The sequence below is a fragment of the Macaca fascicularis genome, chromosome X (genome assembly GCF_037993035.2).
Source record: "Macaca fascicularis isolate 582-1 chromosome X, T2T-MFA8v1.1".
Classification (NCBI taxonomy): domain Eukaryota; kingdom Metazoa; phylum Chordata; class Mammalia; order Primates; family Cercopithecidae; genus Macaca; species Macaca fascicularis.
Window position 1 is genome coordinate 141,689,847 of NC_088395.1, and position 19,986 is coordinate 141,709,832.

The following is a 19,986-nucleotide window of genomic DNA, read 5'->3' on the forward strand; positions in this document are numbered from 1 at the left end:
AGCAATGGGGCCCTTGGCCCAGCCCATGAAGCCATGTTTTCCTCCTAGGCCTCTGGGCCTGTGATGGGAAAGGCAGCCTTCAAGATCTCTGATATGCCCTGGAGACATTTTCTTCATTGTCTTGGCTATTAACATTTGGCTCCTTGTTACTTATGCAAATTTCTGTAGCCAGCTTGAATTCCTCCCCAAAAAATGGGATTTTCTTTTCTACCAAATGGTCAGGCTGCAAATTTTTCAAACATTTATGCTTTGCTTCCCTTTTAAATGTAAGTTCCTATTTTAAATCATCTCTGTGAACACATATAACTGTACGCTTTCAGGAAAAGCCAGGTCATATCTTGAATGCTTTGCTGCTTAGAAATTTCTTCTGCCAGATACCCTATGTCATCTCTCTCAAATGCAAAGCTCCACAGATGTCTAGGGCAGGGACAGAATGCCACCAGTCTCTTTGCTAAAGCATAGCAAGAGTGAATTAAACCTCTTTTCTTTATAAATTACCCAGTCTCAGATATTTCTTTATAGCAGTGTGAGGACAGAGTAATACAAAGGTTGAGGTCATTAAGAGACCACAAGCATGAAAATGAAAATGACTACTATAAAAGGCATGAAAGTGAACATTAGAATAAAGGTGAAGTTAGGTATAACACAACAAACATAAAGATGACCACTGGAAAAGTTAAGATCGCATGTGAGACTTCAAGTGTAATGATGACTGCTGAAACAATGTCAGTGTTCAAAGTATGAGGCAAAAAGTATAAGGATGATTCTGAAATAAGCCAAGGTAAACATTCAACAAGCATTATGATGAATTCTGGTAAAGGTTAAGATCCTGTGTGAGACGAAAACCATGAGGATGACAGCTGGAATATGTTAAGGTTCAATGTGCAGCAGAGAGCTAGAAGGACACTACTGGAATAATGTTACACTTCAGTGTGAGACTGCCAGCAAGAAGTTGACAGCTGGGATAAGGATAAAGGTAAGACCTAAACAATAAGGATGAAGGTTACTACTAAAATAAGGGTAGTATTCAGTGTGAGATAGTAAGCAGGAAGGTGACCACTGGAATAAGGATAGCATTTGTTTTGAGAAAGGAGGCATGAAGATGACCTCTGGAATAAGGCAAAGTTTCAGTATGAGAAAAGGAGTACAAAAATGATGGATAGAATAAGGCTATAGTTCAATGAAACTATAATAAAAATGAAGATGACTGCTGGAATATGTTTATGGTTCAGTGTGAGACAAAATACATGAAGATAATTGCAGAAATAATGCTAAGTTTCCCTTTGAGACTTCAGCCATGAAGTGGAATCATGGGATAAGGTTAAGTTTCAGTGTATGAAAATTAGCATGAAAATGATTGCTTGAATAATGTTCAGGTTCAGTGTGAGACAAGCATGATAATGACTACTGGGATACATTTCTAATTCGCTGTGAGAGCAAGAATGAAAATGACCACATTAATAAGGTTATGTTTCACAGTGAGGAAATAAGCATGAAAATTACCACTAGGATTAGGTAAAAGTTCAATTTCTGACAACGTGCATGCAGATGACCACTGGAATAAGATTATCCTGTGTGAGAAAACCACCGTGGAATGACGCTGGAATATGTCTATTTTTTTAGTGGGAGACAACAGGAATGTGAACACTGGAATAAGGAAACAGTTTAGTGTGAGAGTAGCATGAAGATGACCGCTATAATAATGTTAAGGTTCAGTTGAGACAGCAAGCTTGAAGAATAATACTGGAATATGTGTATACTTTATTGTGACACAACAATAGGAAAACATCCAACCAAATAAAGGTAAGGTTCAGTGTGTGACAACAACTATGATGATGAATGCTAGAATAATTAATCTCACCTATAAAATGGAGATAAAAGTGGTATTTATAGGGTTTTTGAGATGATTAAGTGAGATAGACATAAAGAACTGAGCACAATTCTTGGTTCTAGTAAGCTTTAAATCATTGGTAACTGTGGCTATTTTCTTATTATCATCTTTACCAGCAACAGCAGCACCATCACAATGGTCATAATAGTCATTTCCAGGAAATCAGAGCCCCTTTTAATTGGCTGGTGCTGTGTGGGTTCTTCTGTTGGCTGGGTTTAACAGGAAATCTTCTTTCAGGAAAGAATAGACAGAGTTACATTTTTTTTCCAGTGGTTAATGTCTCCCATCTGTGGTTGGAAACTAGGCTAAAAATAAATAAATAAATAAATAAAAATAAAAAACTTAGCCACTAGGAAGATGAAAGATAGCATTCAAAGTGGGAGGTGCAGACATAGTTTCCAGTGGAGAAGGTTCCTTTCCCCTATGTAATGGTAAATTTTAGGTGTCCACTTTACTGTATTAAAGGATATTCAGATGGCTGGTAAAGTATTGTTTCTGGATATATCTGTGAGAATGTTTCCAGAGGAGACTGGCATTTGAATCAGTAGATTGAGTGAGGAAGATCTTTCCTTACCCAATGTGGGTCAGCACCATCCATTCCACTGAGAGCCCAGATAGAACAAGAAGGCAGAGGAAAGGTGAATTTGCTGTCTCTTCTGAAACTGGGACACCCTTCTTCTGCCCTTGGATATCAAAGCTCCAGATTTTCTGGCCTTTGGACTTTGAGACGTACACCAGTGCCCACCCAGATTCTCAGGCCTTGGGCCTAGGACTGAGAGTTACACTACTGGCTTCCCTGTTTCTGAGGCCTTCTGACTTGTACTGAGCCACACCACCAGCTTCCCTAGTCTCCACCTTGTGGATGGCCTATCATGGGAATTCTCAGCTTCCATAATTGCATGAGCTAATACTCCTAATAAATACCCTCCCATGTATCTATATCTATTTGTCTTATTGGTTCTGCCTCTTTGGAGAACTAGTATACCCTGCCGACAACTTTTTAAAGTAAATAGGGATACTTTTCTGTTACTCCCACATATCCTTACTTCTACAAGAATCCTGAGGGAGGGAGGCACTTTACAGCTGAAAGGGAAACAGTAAAACAGTAAGTTGGATGTGTTGGGTAGATATCACATTTAGAGAAGAAAGGAAGTCACCCTCTGAGCAGGAGGTTACATAGGTTCCTTTGTGCACCATAAATAGTCCTACTTCTCTCTCTACTCCTTTCCCACCATGTCTCTATCCAGCATCTCCTACTCAATCTCCTTTAGTGAAGCCCTTGCCCAGACATCAATCAGTGCATCATCAGAAGGGGAAGGACCCAAGTAAGATCTGACTCTGATAGGAAAGCTCTAGTGAAAGCTTGTAGGTCTGCTCTTTGGGAATATAGCAGTTACTAGGCTATTCTGTGCCACTTTATGCACTACTAAAAGTAGAGACACATAGACATTCTATCCAGTATAGCTTGGGATTTGCAACCTAATCAGCTCTTTCCAAGCCTTGACACAGCTTCTTGAGTTGTGTCTTTGTATGTAGACACAAAAACACTAGGCCTCTTCAATGCAAGGTTTGAAGTGGCTAGTCAGTGCCTCTTGTCATTTGGGAAACCTGATCTAACTCTGACAACCTTTTCGAGGAGACACCTTATTCCTAGAACCAACTCAGAACACCATAAGTACAAATATCAACAAGAAATAGAAAATCCCTTCGTTTACTTCCTTTACCTTTCTAAGCCAGACTGACAGTTAGTCTGCATTAAGCCATACAAAGAAACAACGAATCTTCCTGTATGGATGATAGGCTTTTCATCACTCCTATATGTACTAAATTGAAGTTACACCTTTTGGATTGCCACTCCATACAAATCTTTCCAGAAAATTGTATTTTAAAAAAATTAGCATATCTAACAAATTCTCACTGAAGGAGCTGTCATTATGCCTTTTCTAACAGCGAGCATAATGTTTGCGTATGAAAACACTTGAATGTAAAAAAAGAAACCACTGAATGAAGTCAAATATCTGAGTGAGAAAGCATAAAGGTATTTGCTAAAAATCAATGTCAAAGATCATAATTAAAAAGTGGATATTATCAAAGGAAAGCCTAACTAGAAATGCATGAAAATGGGAACAGTGGGTATAATTCTAGGTAGACAGATTTTTGGCAATTTAAAATTTCATTACACGTTTCTGAAGTCTCTAGACCTTCTACCTAAGCACATATTACATCTATAATTTTAAAAATTATTCAAAAAATTTTGAACACATCCAGCCTTTTTGTGTGTTGTGATTTTTCATTAAATACTAGGAAAATTGTCTTCTACATAGATAATTCATAGAGTCAATGTCAATAGCCTTGCCTTAAAATTTCAGTTATAATCAATTCTCTTTCCAATAATAACAACAAGGGGGAAGGAAAACACACTTAATTTGATAATGTGTTTGATATGGAATACATCACCTTAGTAATTAATATTCTCACCAATAAGGAACCATGCACTGAACAGAAGGAAGATGAGTAGAAGGCCAAAAAGTGGCCTAGGAGTCATCTCCTTGGGAATGATCCAAGGATCCATGTTCTGTGACAAATCTGAAGACGAATCACCTTTTCTTTCCCTGGGAAGGGCCCCTAGTTCTGGAGATTGCCACCAATTACTGTCACCTTTCTTGGACTCCTCCACTTTGTGACCCCAGAATGCCAGTCCTCATCAGAATTGCTCATTGAACCAAACAATGCATTGAGGTCTTCCTCAGCCTAGTGCAATAAAGATATTCAGGATGACTGAATTTCTAAGGTAGAAGAGGTTTCACAGATAAGTTCCAATTTCACGACCTTCTTTATCTACCAAATGAGCAACGTTTTGGTCAAGAGCCAATTAAAGTCTGGATGGTGAGTGGCTGGCCCTTAGTCACCGTCAAGTCACCTGATGGAAGACCTTGGCTGCCATGGCTCAAATAAGTGGTCTTAAGCTTTTTTTGAATACGTGAAGCCTCAGTTTCTCACAGGTAGAAAATAACAATGATCCTAACCTTCCTAGGCTTTAACATAATTTAATAAATTATGATAATAAGTGAAAAGGCTTTGAAATATCAATATGCTCTACAAAAGTGAGGTAGAGTGTTTAGTTTCTAAGCAAATGGAAATTTAGGGGTTTTGATCTTCATGTAGGGAATACCTGGATTCATGGGTGTACAAACCTGTACATTTGAACAAAGCCCCATGCTTGGTTTAATGCTTTGCTGTTGGCATCTTGAAATTCTGGATAATTTTTGCAAAAGAGAATCCTGATTTTATTTTGCTCTGGGGTCCTGCAAATTATGTAGCTTTTCCTGACATCAGGTGCATGACACCTCCCTGTGAAAGAAACCCATGCCTATAGAAGAATAGAATCACCAGAGTTATCTACTGAGAAGAAAGGTCAAAAGGATAAAAGTAAAGATCAACAGCAGCACTTACAGTGTATATTTGAGAACATTTTATAATAGCTCATACTTATATTTAGCAATTCCTCCCCTGAAATTATCAAAAGTCTTGGCTTTGATGATTCTTTGATCATCAATGAATTAATCATGTGTGTCCAGAAAAGAAGTGACTTCACATAGGCTGGAAAAGAGCAGAGACCTTTCTGGCACGCTAGTTAACAGGCACCCTCCAGCCCACACAGCTGGACAGATCATAGTAAGTCCTGCTGGGCACTGAGCTAAGTCAGCATCCGTGTAAAATGTCTTGAGTTGGCCAGAAAAGAACATGGCTCAGAGCAAGGAAAAAGCCCTGGGTTCTGGGCCACCACTTGCTTTCCTGCAGCATTACAGAGGTGTAGTTTCCAAAGATAAGCCCATGTAATCTCTGAGGAAACTTGCTGACCCTGGGAAAGGAAACAAACAAAGGAAATGATGACAAAAGTCTAATGTGCTTGAGTGTGCGTGGGGGATGGAAGGTTGTGTGGGAAGAAATGCTAAACTAGGCACCATAATGTTCTGCTTCAATATTTGGATTAAGAAAATGAGGTACTAATTATGGATTAAGGAAACAGGGGTACTACCTTCTATGTGCTGGGCGCTTAACAAAGATAATCACACTCAATCCTACAACATCCCTGGTAGCAAGGTATGATTCCTATTTTATGACTGAAGATACTCAGGCTTGAAGATGAAAGTTAGTGAGAATGAGCCAAAGGTCTTTCAAACTCAGACACTGGAGACTTATTGTGAATAAAAGATGCTTTGTGGTGTCAGCAATATCTGCAAAGCAAGAAAATGGACAATGATGTATGGAAAGTAAAAATTTTGAGAAGTATTTGCCTACATATTATGTTAATTGCTGGCTTATGCCGCCAGGACCCCTAGCACAAGCCCACTCCACTCCATCAAAGCTAGGAGACACTGGCAGACTACCACTCCCCACCATCCACTTGGTCCACAGGTTCCATTTTCCCCTTTTTCATAGTTAGAGCTAGCTTTAAATAACATTCCAATCCATGTTGTCACCCCTGAGACAAAGGCACCTGAGCAGCACTCACACATTCCCTGGACTCCTGAAGTTTGTTTTCTAAAATCTCATCCAGTCTACCCTCCTGCTGCTTCCTGCTATGTCAAGGCTTTCCAAAAAAATAAAAAAAAAAGGGATGAAAATAAAGATCAAAACTTTGGTGTTAAAAAAGTCAAAATCAGGTTTATTTGAAATCAGAACAGTCTAAGTTTGTCAATGTCTCTATAACAGCGGCACCCACAGGGTACATGAGGAACACAAATAAGGACTAGAAAAAGATCCTCCTGTCTAATGAAAGGAACAGGTTATAGAAACAGGGTCTCTATCATGGAGTAAGTCAGCAGTACTTAAGGAGTGACTGCTACTGTTGGTAGTCCTTCTCTTTAGCATCTCCAGGAAGGGCTTTTCATACCATCGTTAATGATTCACAGGGGACAGGAAGAGGGAACTGCCCTTCACAAAACACCTGTAACCTTACACACCATAAGGGTACCCTGAACTTGTCTAGGTGATCTTGACAAGTGATTCCAGTTCCACCCTCTTCACATTACAGGCCCATAGGCTCACCAGTACTGGACTTTTCCATCACAGGTTCTGTAGGAGATGGTGACTGTATGAATCTGCCAAAAGACTTGCCTGTGGGTGGACAGCCCAGTGCCACTGCAGGAAAATTATGGAACTTGGAAACTCATTGGGTAGTTGGGACACACTTCCTCTTTGCTTTATCCAGAGGAACTTCTGAAAATGGTTGTTGACCCCCGGGTACTCAGTCATGCAGCCTGTGCAAAGTAATCCAAAAGAGTGAACGGTAATGCCAAATGGTGTAGTAGACTGAATCATGTCCCCCAAAATTCATGTCCATCAGGAACATCTGAATATGACCCTATATGAAAATAGAGTCTTCGCAAATATAATTAAGGATCTCCATGTGGAATTATCCTGGGTTTAGAGTGGGCCATGAATCCATTATGGGTGTTCTTCTAAGAAGAGGAGAAGACATAGAGACACACACAAAGGAGATACACAAAGGAAGGCATGTGAAAATGGAGCAGAGATTGGAGTGATGCATCTACAATCTAAAGAATGCCAAGAATTGTCAGTAGCCCACGGAAGCTGGGAAAAGACAAGGAAAGATTCCTCCCTAGAACCTTCAGGGGGAGCAGCCATTGCCAATACCTTGAATTCAGACTTCTGGCCTCCAGAACTGTAAAAGAATACATTTCTGTTGTTTTTAGCTACCCAGCTTATGACAGCCTGTTGCGGCAAACACAGGAAACCAATACAGGTGGGGACTGCATGAAAAAAGCCACAGTATCAGATAAGATTGCTGCCTCAGAGGCCTGAACACCCCTTACAAAGGAAACATAGTTCATCCTGGTTTAATGGAACATTATAAAGTAATTATAAAATATTACATTGAGAGGCAAAGCCACTTATTTGTTAGAAGGGAGGACAAAAGAGTTCAGTTTATTCTTCAGTATCCAGGCTAATGACTCATTCGGAATTATGGGTAACCCTTAAAATGGGGTTTGAGTTCTCCTTACTTTGTTACCAGTTACAGACACTCACATACTATGCAAGATCATGGCTAATAAATTTTTGAAATGGGTTTTGTGCACTCCTTCCTATGTTACGCACTACAACACTTGATGCCATGAAATGCACATGATACAACTGCATTTTATGGTATATTAGTGTCATTAATTGGTAACATAGTAATTTGGAAAATTTCTTACATTAGAAACAAACTAATAACATTCAAAACAATTTTGTGAAGAATTCCATATTATAAATGGGGTTGCTGCCACTGACAACAAGCATAAGCTCTTGGAATAGAAAAAAATGGATGAAATTGAACATTTGCCCATATAATATAGGATTTGGGAACTTTGTTCTTAATTGGAAAGTATGCCCCTAGGATCATACTGGAAATGGGGATGCAATTAAAGTGCCTTCAGGCCTGATACCTGGGCCTGATTTCCACACTTAGATGATGTTCAAGGTCTAGGGCTCTGACCGAATCCGGGATTTATGAGGCTAGGTCATGTCCCAGTTTCTGAAATTTGGGTGACATGGAGTACCAAGGGCAGAGGTGTGTTATGATCCAAGTACCAGCAATCCATCCTTCTCACTTTAAATGTAATCCAGGAAAGTGATATTTGGAGAAAACCAATGTTACTTCACTAAAGAAGTCATTGAATTATTTCTACATGAGCTAACATATGTAATGCAAGTCAATATCAAGAATGAACCAGACAAATGCTAATAAGCAAACTTAAATAGAATGATATAAAAGGGAAGAATTCTTGTTTTATCTTAAAGCAAGATTCAAGTTACTGTCAGTAATTATGGTTCTCAGGTTTTTGAAAGAGACAAGAGTTTTTCCTTTCTTTCAGTTCTCCCCTTGACTACACATTAGTTGTCACAAAATGGAGGCATAAATATAAATAAACACTCAAGAAACTATTTCATCAGCCAATATGTGCACATTGGAAGTATTAAGGCACAGTCAGCACAGAGTGGCCAAAGAGATGGGCCCAGTGAACCCTAGGATAGGGAAGCCTATTCTCACCATTATTTGTCCTGACCAGCCTGACTCCTGACAACTCCCTGACTCCTGACAACTCCCATCCTCCTTGTTTGTAAATAGAAACCATGACAACTCCCATCTTCCTTGTTTGTAAATAGAAACCGCAACACACATCTTTTTTATGCAAGACACCTGGGAAAAAGGGTTGAGTCCAAAATTAAAAGAAATACCATTATATTAAATACACAATTACGCTGTCAAATGAAATTCAAAAGTGTACAACATGACCTCCAATAGCCATTCGCTTCCTGAAAACAAAGACTACTTAATTTGACCATTAATTTCCTCATTTGTAAATTGAACATGTTCCACTTTTCAAAGGGAAATTTACAAAAAAAGAACAAATGGTCAAATTCAATTGAATAACATGACATTCAACATGCAATTGTTTTGGTGAATGAAATCCCAAACTACTTTCAGTGGCACTTCTAGGCATTTGCTGTTATTAAACAACAGGGGCTTGACCAGTCTGATGCTCAATGTGTGTAATTTTACACTGGAAATACCACAAAAAATTTAAATATTTTAAAAAATACTAGTTGTATTACTCAGGGTTCTCCAGAGAAACAAAATCAATAGGGTATAGGGTGTGTGTGTGTGTGTGTGTGTGTGTGTGTATATATATGCCCTAATATATATGTATGTGTGTGTATATGTATATGTGTGTATATGTGTATACACACACGTACATATATATTAGAGCATATTGTATACACACAATATAGGATATTTATTATATATATTTAATATAATACATGATGCATTATATATAATATATAGTATTTATATATATATGTATCCTATTGCTTATATATGTTATAAGGAATTGCCTAACACATTATGCAGGCTGACAAGTCCCAAGATCTGCAGAGTGAGTCAGCAAGCTAGAGACCCAGGAATGCTCATGGGGTATGTGAAAGGAAAATAAATCTTGGGACCCCCAAATCACTGAGCTAAAGGGAAAAGTCAAGCTGAGAAATGCTTGGGGCAAACCTACCTCCCATTCTATTCAAGGTCATCCCTCTGCTACTGAGATAAATGCATATCTGATCGCCTCATTTGGAAAGGCTAATTAGAAACTCTTATCTACCTATGCCTTGGGACTCCCCTCCCCCTTTGAGTTGTCCCACCTTTGCTTCCAGTTGTCCCACCTTTCCGTACCAAGCCAATGTTCATCTTACATATATTGATTGATGACTCATGTCTCCCTAAAATGCATAAAACTAAACTGTGCTCTGACCACCTTGGGCACATGTTATCAGGATCTCCTGAGGCTGTGTCACAGGCGCGCATCTTCATGGCAAAATAAACTTTCTAAATTAACTGAGACCTGTCTCAGATGTTCGGGGTTCACAGGTAGTTCCATTCTAAAGGCTGGCAGACTTCAGGCCCCACAAAAACCAATGTTTCAGATTGAGTCAAAAGGCAGGAAAAATTCCTTCTTGAGGAAAGGTCAGCCTTTTTGTTCTAGTCAGGCCTTCAACTGGTTGAATGAGGCCCACTCACCTGAGGGAGGGCAATCTACTTTACTCCGTCTACTAATTCAAATGTTAATCTCATCCAGAAACACTATCACAGACACACCCAGAATAAAGTTTGACCAAATATCTAGGCACCCATTGTCCCAGTCAAGCTGACACATAAAATTAACCATCACATTATTAGACAAAGAAAGCTATTAAATAATAAGAATTTTTAAACAACAGGAATGTTATAAAAAATACATTTATGTTATAAAATAAAACACAAAACTATCCTTGCTGGCAGCTTGAGGATATTCAGTGGCATAAAACCACAAGCGATTAGCCAAATACTTTCCTTATTTGTAAATTAAAAAGAAGAGAGTAAGTTAAATAAAGCTTTTGAAAAAGACCAGTCCCAAATTTTAGTTAAATAATAAAAGGACATTACATAACAATTGTTTTGTGTAACAAAATTCCAAACTGTATTCTTTGGCAACTGACTGGAGAGGCTGAAGAGCATCTACTGTCATAAAACCACAAGCACTCAGTCGGATGATTCATTTCCCCACTTGTCATTTTTAAGAAAATGTATGAAAAAGAACCAAGAGCAGAATTTAAACACCCAAAACCTACTTAACGTATTTTCTCCTTTTTCTTCCCCCTAAAATTAGGCTTAGTGGTTTGGAATTTTAAAAGCTCAAATCAAGAATGACTCTCCAAGGAAATGTATCCATAGTTCCATTAAATTGGAAACTGACACTGAGCTATTGTCCTCTGTCCATTTTCATCCCCGTGGCCCAAAAAAACTGATAATTGAGAAGAAATTACCAGGCTGAAAGAGTGAGTGACTCATCCAGACTACCAAAGGGAATTTGGGTTGCTGCATCACAATGGGGAAAAGAAGACTACTTCTGGAACTGAGGAGATTCACTGGGCCATCGCTTAGCACTCCCAAATCCAGTTTTAAAGTTCAGTGGAAAACTGATGCAACTCCAGGATGACATCACCTGCAAGGACTCAGATCCTTTGGCAATGAATGCTTGAGTCACCCTACCAGGTAAATATTCACCAGGAACTTGAGTTGCCAGCATAGATTAAGGAGAACATGGAATTGATGTCACAGGAAGAAAAGTGAGAATGCTTTCTCCCTATGATTTTCATGACTATTGAAAAAGTACTGGTGATCATTTAAGGTTATAATTTGGGTCACAGATGAGATTATGATTGATTTGACATCACCCCATGATGATATGTAGACTGATGAGCCTTTGTATCTTCCTTATGTTGTGAAGAGTGTTTTTTCATCTGAGTCAATGGCAACAGTAGATGAGTTTTAGCAATTTACAATAGGGATGAAGTGTGTTGGATATTTTTGTTTTGTACACCTAGATATATCCTGTAACCTTTTCTGCATGCTATGTGCCCTAGGAGACTGAGGCTTGTAGACTACATTACCTGGGCTTCCTTGCTTTCATCTAGTAGTTGGATTCGGCCAGTGGTAGGCAACTGCAAGAAATCCAAGAGTGGGAGGAGAGAGGCCAACCTCACCACAAGCATTATTTGTCACTGTGTCTCTGGCAGTGGAGTTCTCACTCTACAATTATAGCTGTTGGTTAGTGGTCCTTCTTTTTTAGTGCTAGCCAGTAACACTATTTCTTCCCCTTCCCACTGAAATTCCAGGTTTCCTAAAAACTTCCCATTCTTGCTGATCCAAACAGCCTATGTGGTATCTTCTCTCTGCCTACATATGCAAGTGGTTCCTTTATTAGAGTATGACTACTTGAACTATCTGATTCAAATTCTGTTTGCTATTAGGTCCCAAATAGATATGGTAGTATATTTTTTAAATCCTTGTATAGCAGACTCATGTGGTGGTCTTCTTGTATCCCCTCAGGTCTCACCTCTAAATCTCAAGACTAGTTACTAAAAACACCTATGACTCTTGGCTCTGCAGAGCTAAGTCTCACCTTTGGATCTATAGGGCTACTTACTACACATGACTCTCTGCCTTAGGGGCTTTTTTTCTCACCTTTGGACCATGCTGGACATCAAACAAGGCAAGATGGAGGTGACAGAGATTTATATCACCCCTGGGGGAAGTGCTTTAACAAGTATGGTTGGGTATTTGGTGGCTAAATACCCCCAGCCTCTTCACCCTACACTCGGGATGAATGTGAGGTATACGTTCCACACGGTCTCCCACAGGGTCCCCCTGAGAATTAGCTCCAATTGCCCACAGTGGTAACCTGATAGATAGTTCTCCCCACCCTTGGTTGGCTGCCTTGCTTGTATGTCTCACGTCCCCACACCCCTACCAGCGCTATCTGGGACTCCATCCCAAGTAAGCACTTTCTACTCACAAGTGTGTCTCAGGGTCTATTTCCAGGGAAAGCACACTTGAACACCTTGCATGCTAATTTACCCTCACACTTGAATGTCTGGCTAAAAGTAATGTAGGCTCAAAGTTACTTTGCACCAAAAATTCAAAGACAATTCTTTATTTCTGGGGCATTTATAGTTGCTTCATTAGTTCCCTTTATCTTGAGAGAACTCCCTCCCTGCTTTACCAACCACTCCCATTTTAAATTCACTTTTGATTCCAACTTTTAATCACTGTCTACTCCAAACATCAAGGGAGACAAATCAAGACCTCTAAGTGGGCTCCTTAAAGCCCCCTCCCAATAGAAATTTAGGGCTGCAGGGCCTCTCCATGTGTCCACTCGGCCTCCCTTCCAGCTTCTCTAAACAGGGCCCTTCTTGACTCCAGCACCCCCAGACTCTGCAACATTAGTAAACACCCTTCAAGGGGGAGTAGATAGAGTTCATCTGCTTGTGACCTCTGGTAGCACAGAGGTGGCTCAGAAGTCAAGAAACTACATGAACAAAAGCCACGTCCAACCAAAAGCAACACAGTTTCCATTTGTAATGGTTGCTGCAGGGGAAGAATTTATTGATCCACACTATTTTCTTGGATTTTCCATCCTCTCCGGAGGGCAGAGGTGAGTTGATGGCATGGTGTGTTGGCAAAGGCCAGCTCCAGCCTGGTGTGGCTTGTGCCAGCATCCACAGTGACTGTCAGATCCATATCATTTCTGTGATTCCCAAGCTGTCTACTGAGTAAAATGCTCAGCACGGATTTAGTGGCCAGGGTGGGTCTTAAGTATTCATCATCTGCCTTCCTTCTTATGCTCCGTGCAGATGTGCTGGGACCGACTTCAGAGTGTCCCTGAGTCATGACCGCTTGACTCCACAGATGGCTTCAGGAAGACAGCACAGAAGAGAGACCTGTGAAAGTTGATGGAATTCAGAATTACCTGAAGGAGAAGCACCAAGTAGTCCTGGAAACCCCTCTGCATTTCCCCTCCCTAACACACACACACACACACACACACACACACACACACACACACACACTTGACCAAAAGAGTCGGCTTTGCATGAATATATTTCTAGAATCTATGTTGGTCCGTGGACATGTCTATCAATTCCTGTTTCATTTACTAATCCTACAAAGTAAGTTTCAAGTCCAGAATGACAAGCTCCCCCTTTAACATAATCCTTCACATTTTTTTGCAGTATAATTTCATCTGGTCTTCCAGTTACACAAACACTCAAAATTCTGCTGTGACTTATGATTAGGATTGCACTGGATTTACCGATTTATTTAGAGGATAATTGATGCCATTGCAAAAATTGATCCTCCTCTTAAGAAAAATGTGGTATTTTAAAATCTTATTTGAATATTCAAACTGGAAGCTCATAAAAAGTTGCATGTTTGTTTTCCTTATATGTGTCTTTATCATTTTCCTAGGTGTTTCATAACGATTGTGACCAATGTAAGTAAGATATTTTATTTCTATTATATTCCCTATTTATTGGAAGAATATGCAATTTTTTCATTTATTTATTTTTGTTGTAGAGATGGGATCGCCTTATGTTGCCCAGGCTGTTCTTGAACTCCTGGGCTCAAGTAATCCACCCCACTCAGCCTTCCAAAGTGCTGTGATTATAGGCGTGAGCCACTGTGCCTGGCCTACTATGCAAATTTTTATGCTTTTAACTTCTGTCAGTCAGCCTCTCCTGGCCTACTTCCTAGGTGATTGCCTGGCTTTTCTAGGATGTCAGTTCCTTAAGAGAAAGACAGTTTTCCACTTTCTTTGTTAATAAAATATTCTATACCTATAAGTTCTCTTCCCTCTTCAAATTGTTTAGGACACTGAACGTGGCCTCATGGTCTTTACATGGTTCTACGTGGGGTAGAAGAAAACCCGGAAGACTGAGCCTTCCTTCCCTGCTACTCAAGAAAGGGAGTGTGCTGCGTCCCTTTACAGGAACCTCAATTTCCTCAGTTCTTACATAAGATTGAGTGGGCAGCCGGTGTGTAGGCAAGCCACGTCTCCTCATAATAGTCATTTTAGTTCCTCATGAGAACCCCACTACAAAAAACACAAAGCACGATCCTTACCGTTATCCCTCTGTGTGATGGTTAATACTGAGTGTCAACTTGATTGGATTGAAGGATGCAGGGCGTTGATCTTGGGTGTGTCTGTGAGGTGTTACCAAAGGAGATTAGCATTTGAGTAAGTGGGCAGACCTATGCTTAATCTGGTGGCCACAATCTAATCAGCTGCCAGCGAATATAAAGCAGGCAGAGAAAAATGAAAGGTAGAGACAGACCTAGCCTCTCAGTCTACATCTTTCTTCTGTGCTGGATGCTTCCTGCCCTCCTGATGATGAAAGTGATAATGAGGCTGGGCGCAGTGACTCATGCCTGTAATCCCAGCACTTTGGGAGGGCAAGGCGGGTGGATCACCTGAGATCAGGAGTTCGAGACCAGCCTGGCCAAAATGGTGAAACCCTGTCTCTATTAAAAACACAAAAAATTAGCGGGTCACAGTGGCGGGCACCTGTAATCCCAGCTACTTGGGAGGCTGAGGCAGGAGAATCACTTGAACCCAGGAGGTGGAGGTTGCAGTGAGCTGATATTGTGCCATTGCACTCCAGCCTGGGCAACAAGAGCAAAACTTTGTCTAAAAAAAAAAAAAGAATGTGATAATGAAAGCAAAATTTTTGCTTCCTGTTCCCGTGACATTACATTACATTCTGCTGGCCTATAGGTCTTACTTCCAGAGGCAGGAATGCTAGGAGACACAACAGTGATTCCATTAAACTGGAAGTTAAGTTTACAACCTGGACACTTTGGGCTCCTCCTACCTTTAAGTCAACAGGCTAAGAAGGAAGTTATAGTGTTGACTGGGGTGACTGACCCGGACTATCAAGATGAAATCAGCCTACTACTCCACAACAGAGGTAAGAAAGAATACACATGGGCCGGGCACAGTGGCTCATGCCTGTAATCCCAGCACTTTGGGAGTCTGAAGCGGGTGGATTACTTGAGGTCGGGAGTTCGAGACCAGCCTGGCCAGCATGGTGAAACTCCATCTCTACTAAAAATACAAAAGTTAGCCAGGTGTGGTGGCACGCGCCTGTAATCCCAGCTACTCAGGAGGTTGAGGCAGGAGAATCGCTTGAACCCGGGAGGCAGAGGTTGCAGTGAGCTGAGATTGTGCCACTGCACTCTAGCCTGGGTGACTGAGCAAGACTCTGTTTAAAAAAAAAAAAAAAAAGTGTACGCATGGAATACAGGAGATCCATTAGGGCGTCTCTTAGTATTACCATGCCCTGTGATTAAGGCCAATGGGAAACTACAACAGCCCAATCCAGGCAGGACTACAAATGACCCAGACCCTTCAGGAATGAAGGTTTCAGTCACTCCACCAGGAAAAAAACCATGACCTGCGGAGGTGCTTGCTGAAGGCAAAGGGAATACAGAATGGGTAGTAGAAGAAGATAGTCATCAATACTAGCTACGACCATGTGACCAGCTACAGAAATGAGAATTGTAGTTGTCATGATTATTTTCTCCTTCTTTTGTTAAAAACATGTTTGTGCATGTATACACTTGCACTAAGAAAATATCTTTATTTCCTTTTCCTTTATCATGTGACATAAGATTTATTGACTTTATATCAGCATTTAGCATTGTTAACTTTATGTAATAATATTTGGGTTGGGGATTGGTGCGTTTCCGGTTGTACGAAGGATAGTTGTATTATGTTAGACATAATTATGACCTTATTATTGTCTTTATTTGAAGATTATGTGTGCTCTCAGGAGATGTATATGGGTTCAAGTTGACAAGGGGCAGACTTGTGGTGGTTAATACTGAGTGTCAACTTGATTGGATTGAAGGATGCAGGGTGTTGATCCTAGGTGTGCCTACAGGGTGTTGCCAAAGGAGATTAGCATTTGAGTAAGTGGGCTGGGGAATGCAGACCCACCCTTAATCTGGTGGGCACAATCTAATCAGCTGCCAGCAAATATAAAGCAGGCAGAGAAACGTGAACGGTTGAGACGGGCCTGGCCTCCCAGTCTACATCTTTCTCCCCTGCTGGATGCTTCCTGCCCTCGAACGACTCGAAGTTCTTCAGTTTTGGGACTCAGACTGACTCTCCTTGCTCCTCAGCTTGCAGACAGCCTATTGTGGGACCTTGTGATCGTGTAAGTGAACACTATATATATATATATATATTCTATTAGTTCTGTCCCTCTAAGAGAACCCTGACTAATACACTTGGATAGCCTGGAAAATCATGTTCTGCATCTAGACAATACCCACACGGGTCACACTTTAATGGCAACAACATAGTTATTCTAGATCAGAGACTTGGAAGGGACTATGGCTTGAGACATATGAGTGTGTCTCAAGGAACTGGACCAGTTTTAGCATAGATTTTTTGAAGCATTAAAAGCCTACCTACATCCTAGTTTCCCATAATGAAAGTGTGGCGCTCCACTGCACTGAGCTTTGGGACGGGGTTAGGTGTGTGAGACACAGCAATGTCAAATTGCAGTGTTTAATTTCTGCGACTAAATAAACACTCCATTTACATGAATTGTGTATTATAGAAGGGAGTAATTGCAGAGTCATGACTAAGGCAGGATGCAGAGATTGACAAGTAAGTGGGAAATTTGACCTGAGACTAATTCCCTGATTGGAGCATGGCAGACAAAGTTGCTGATCACTACCCAGGGAACCTGGCAAGATGCAGTGGGTGCTGTTAATCTACACAAAGAAGAAATTTTAACGAAGGAATTCTGCACAAGCCAGGAAGAAGTTCTGAGGTCAGGATAGTTGAGTGTTTCATCCAGGAAAGAGACACGCAGATGGCACCCAGCCACAGGATATACCTCCTTCCTCACCCAGCAAATTTCCTCACCCTATTGAGTCCTGAACCAGAAGGAAGCCAGGTGATGGTGGCCAGCGTTTGAATCTTGCAGACTGTTGGCAATTGTGAGTCACCATAGTAACCATGACTTCACTTGGTACCGAACCAATAAGGCCCTGGGACTCAGGGAAAGAGAAAGAGTGCCAAAGCGTGTTTCCTCTTACTGTTTACCCTCTGGTCCAGATCGTTCTTAAAAAGCAATCTGAGTGGCCTGACAGGTAAAATAGCCTGATATACCAAGATCATAAAGCATCCTGTTGTGCCATTACCTAACTAACTTAATCTGATAAACCCCAACCCTGTTTGGTAATCGGGGGAGGGTATGGGAGAGTCATTTGTTCAAACTGATACAGAGACACTATAGAGGAGTGGGTAGGAGCACAAGGCTTCAGATACAGGCTTTCTCAGTTCCAGTCGCACCTCTCTGTAACCTTGGGCAAGTCCTTTAATCTCTCTTGGGAGCCCAAAATTGAGAACACAGTTGGCATCCACCCCTGGCCTTGGCATTGTGCCAGATTCAAATAAAATACCACACAGCATTTTTGGGGGTGAGATAGGGTCAGGTATCAGAGGTGAGTACAATCTTTAAATCACTGAGATTACATTCCCTACATGGAAACTCAGCAGGATGGGCCTTAGAAACAGAACTAGGTATTGCTTGAGAATGTACAGTTTATTTCTTACACAGGGGGTTGGAGTAAGAGCCATACCTGCTTCACCAATGATTTTCAAAGGAGACAGAGGTGAGAAGAAGGCAGCTCTGCAAAAAAGCAACATAAAATTGAGTTAAAATTAGTGTGGATATAAGAACGCTTGAGTTTAAGCTAGTGCTTCGAGTGCAATCTAACAAGTCTGTGTCTGTCAGATGAAGATCGGGTTGATGCAACAGTGTGTCCTTAATGTTCCGGGTCCCATCAGGCTCCTATACAGCCCCATGTGTGAGACAGATTGAATAAATGATATAGTTGGCATTTCAAATCAGAAGATGGCCCAAAGCAATCGCCTGTGACTACTGCTGGTAGCTGAGTGTGTTTGTGTGTGTGTGTGTGTGCACGTGCGTGTAATATGTGGCTGTGTCGGTGTGTGGCAGTGAAGAAGAGGTCCCAGGTCCACTTGATTACCTGGAATTCACCATCTTTTTCAGGCTTTCTTTGTTGAGCTGTCTTCCTGAGGTTGTTTGGAGCCGCTGTGTCATGGATAAAGAACTCCCAAAAGCCAGTGCCAACAAGCTTGCGCTGAACATCAAGAAGCCTGACAAGTCCTTCAAATGCAAGAAGCCCACCAAAAATGTGCTGGTCTTTTTAATCAACAGACAACTGGGCAGGCACAGAAGTGACATCGACCTGTCAAGGTGGCTATGGATGCTGTCATAAAGCAACTCCAGGGTGAACATGGCTTTGGACAAAAGTCATGTGGCTTATGTGCTGAGGCCTGCCCAGAATTTTGAGAAATTAAATATAATTAGAACAATAAACTCCTCCCATGTTTGAGCCATTAAAACAGAGTCTGTCATTTCATTCTTTTGGGTTGGATATATGTTTGCTGACAGGGCTTAGTTGGGTTACACTGGAAGGGGCTTCTGTTCATCCTAACACACAGTGCAGGGGTGCTCAGACACGGAGCAGAGGGTGAGATCATGTTGCACAAAAGATGTCCCCCACCATCAAACTGAAAAACACTGTGAAGTCGTAGTGATGTAGTACTTGGCATTCAAAGAGCAAAGACTCTTCTCCCTAGCCATTTTGGAGAGACAGCCCCGGTGTTCCCCTCTAAAACCTAATGCTTGTCCTAGTGAAAAGACATTGTTTAAGAGCAGACCAACACCAGGGCTGGGAGTGTGGGGTATGCTTTAACATTGCAGATATCATGTCCACAGAGCCTACCAGAGGCAATTGCCCTGCTAACTGTCCCCAGGAAAGTAGAATGTCCTGGTGGCTTTTTTTTTTTTTTTTTTGGCATGTCAAACAAACCTTCAGGCCACAGCCATTCAAAGAGAGTTAATTTTCATGAAGGGAAGCCACCCAATAGTTCAACAAAACATGTGAGATGGCTTCCATTCAAAAAGCTCTGTCCCAAGGAATGTGCTGAGCAAGTCAGATACTCACTCCAAGAAACCTGAAATGGGAATTATATGGGCAATTGGTCACTAAGAAGTGACAGCTAAAGGTGAAGTGGGGACAGGGAGAGCAAAGAGGTCAGAGCAATGGTGGATATTGGCAAGCTCAAGTTAGGAGTAAGATGAAACTTACATAAGGTGAACCACAAAAG

At 41.1% G+C, this 19,986-nt stretch overlaps 1 protein-coding gene across 2 annotated transcripts; it reads left to right on the forward strand.

Annotated features, from left to right (window-relative positions):
- Window positions 1–11,104: 11,104 nt before the first annotated feature.
- On the forward strand, window positions 11,105–19,218 carry LOC123571293 (embryonic testis differentiation protein homolog B-like). 2 transcript variants are annotated; one of them, XM_045384116.2, is made up of 3 exons: window positions 11,105–11,486; window positions 13,628–16,990; window positions 17,399–19,218. In XM_045384116.2, exon 3 carries the CDS (start codon window positions 18,912–18,914, stop codon window positions 19,089–19,091), a length of 180 nt encoding a protein of 59 aa, XP_045240051.1. In that variant the 5' UTR covers window positions 11,105–11,486; window positions 13,628–16,990; window positions 17,399–18,911; the 3' UTR covers window positions 19,092–19,218. The 2 variants fall into 2 exon arrangements, with proteins under 2 accessions (XP_045240051.1, XP_045240050.2); XM_045384115.2 differs by lacking the exon at window positions 11,105–11,486 and having other exon boundaries at window positions 16,747–16,990; window positions 18,863–19,218.
- The last annotated feature ends 768 nt before the right edge of the window (window positions 19,219–19,986 follow it).

What these genes read in the sequence shown, in the direction of transcription:
- LOC123571293 (XM_045384116.2), top strand. Translation starts at nt 18,912, where the DNA reads ATGGATAAAGAACTCCCAAAAGCCAGTGCCAACAAGCTTGCGCTGAAC.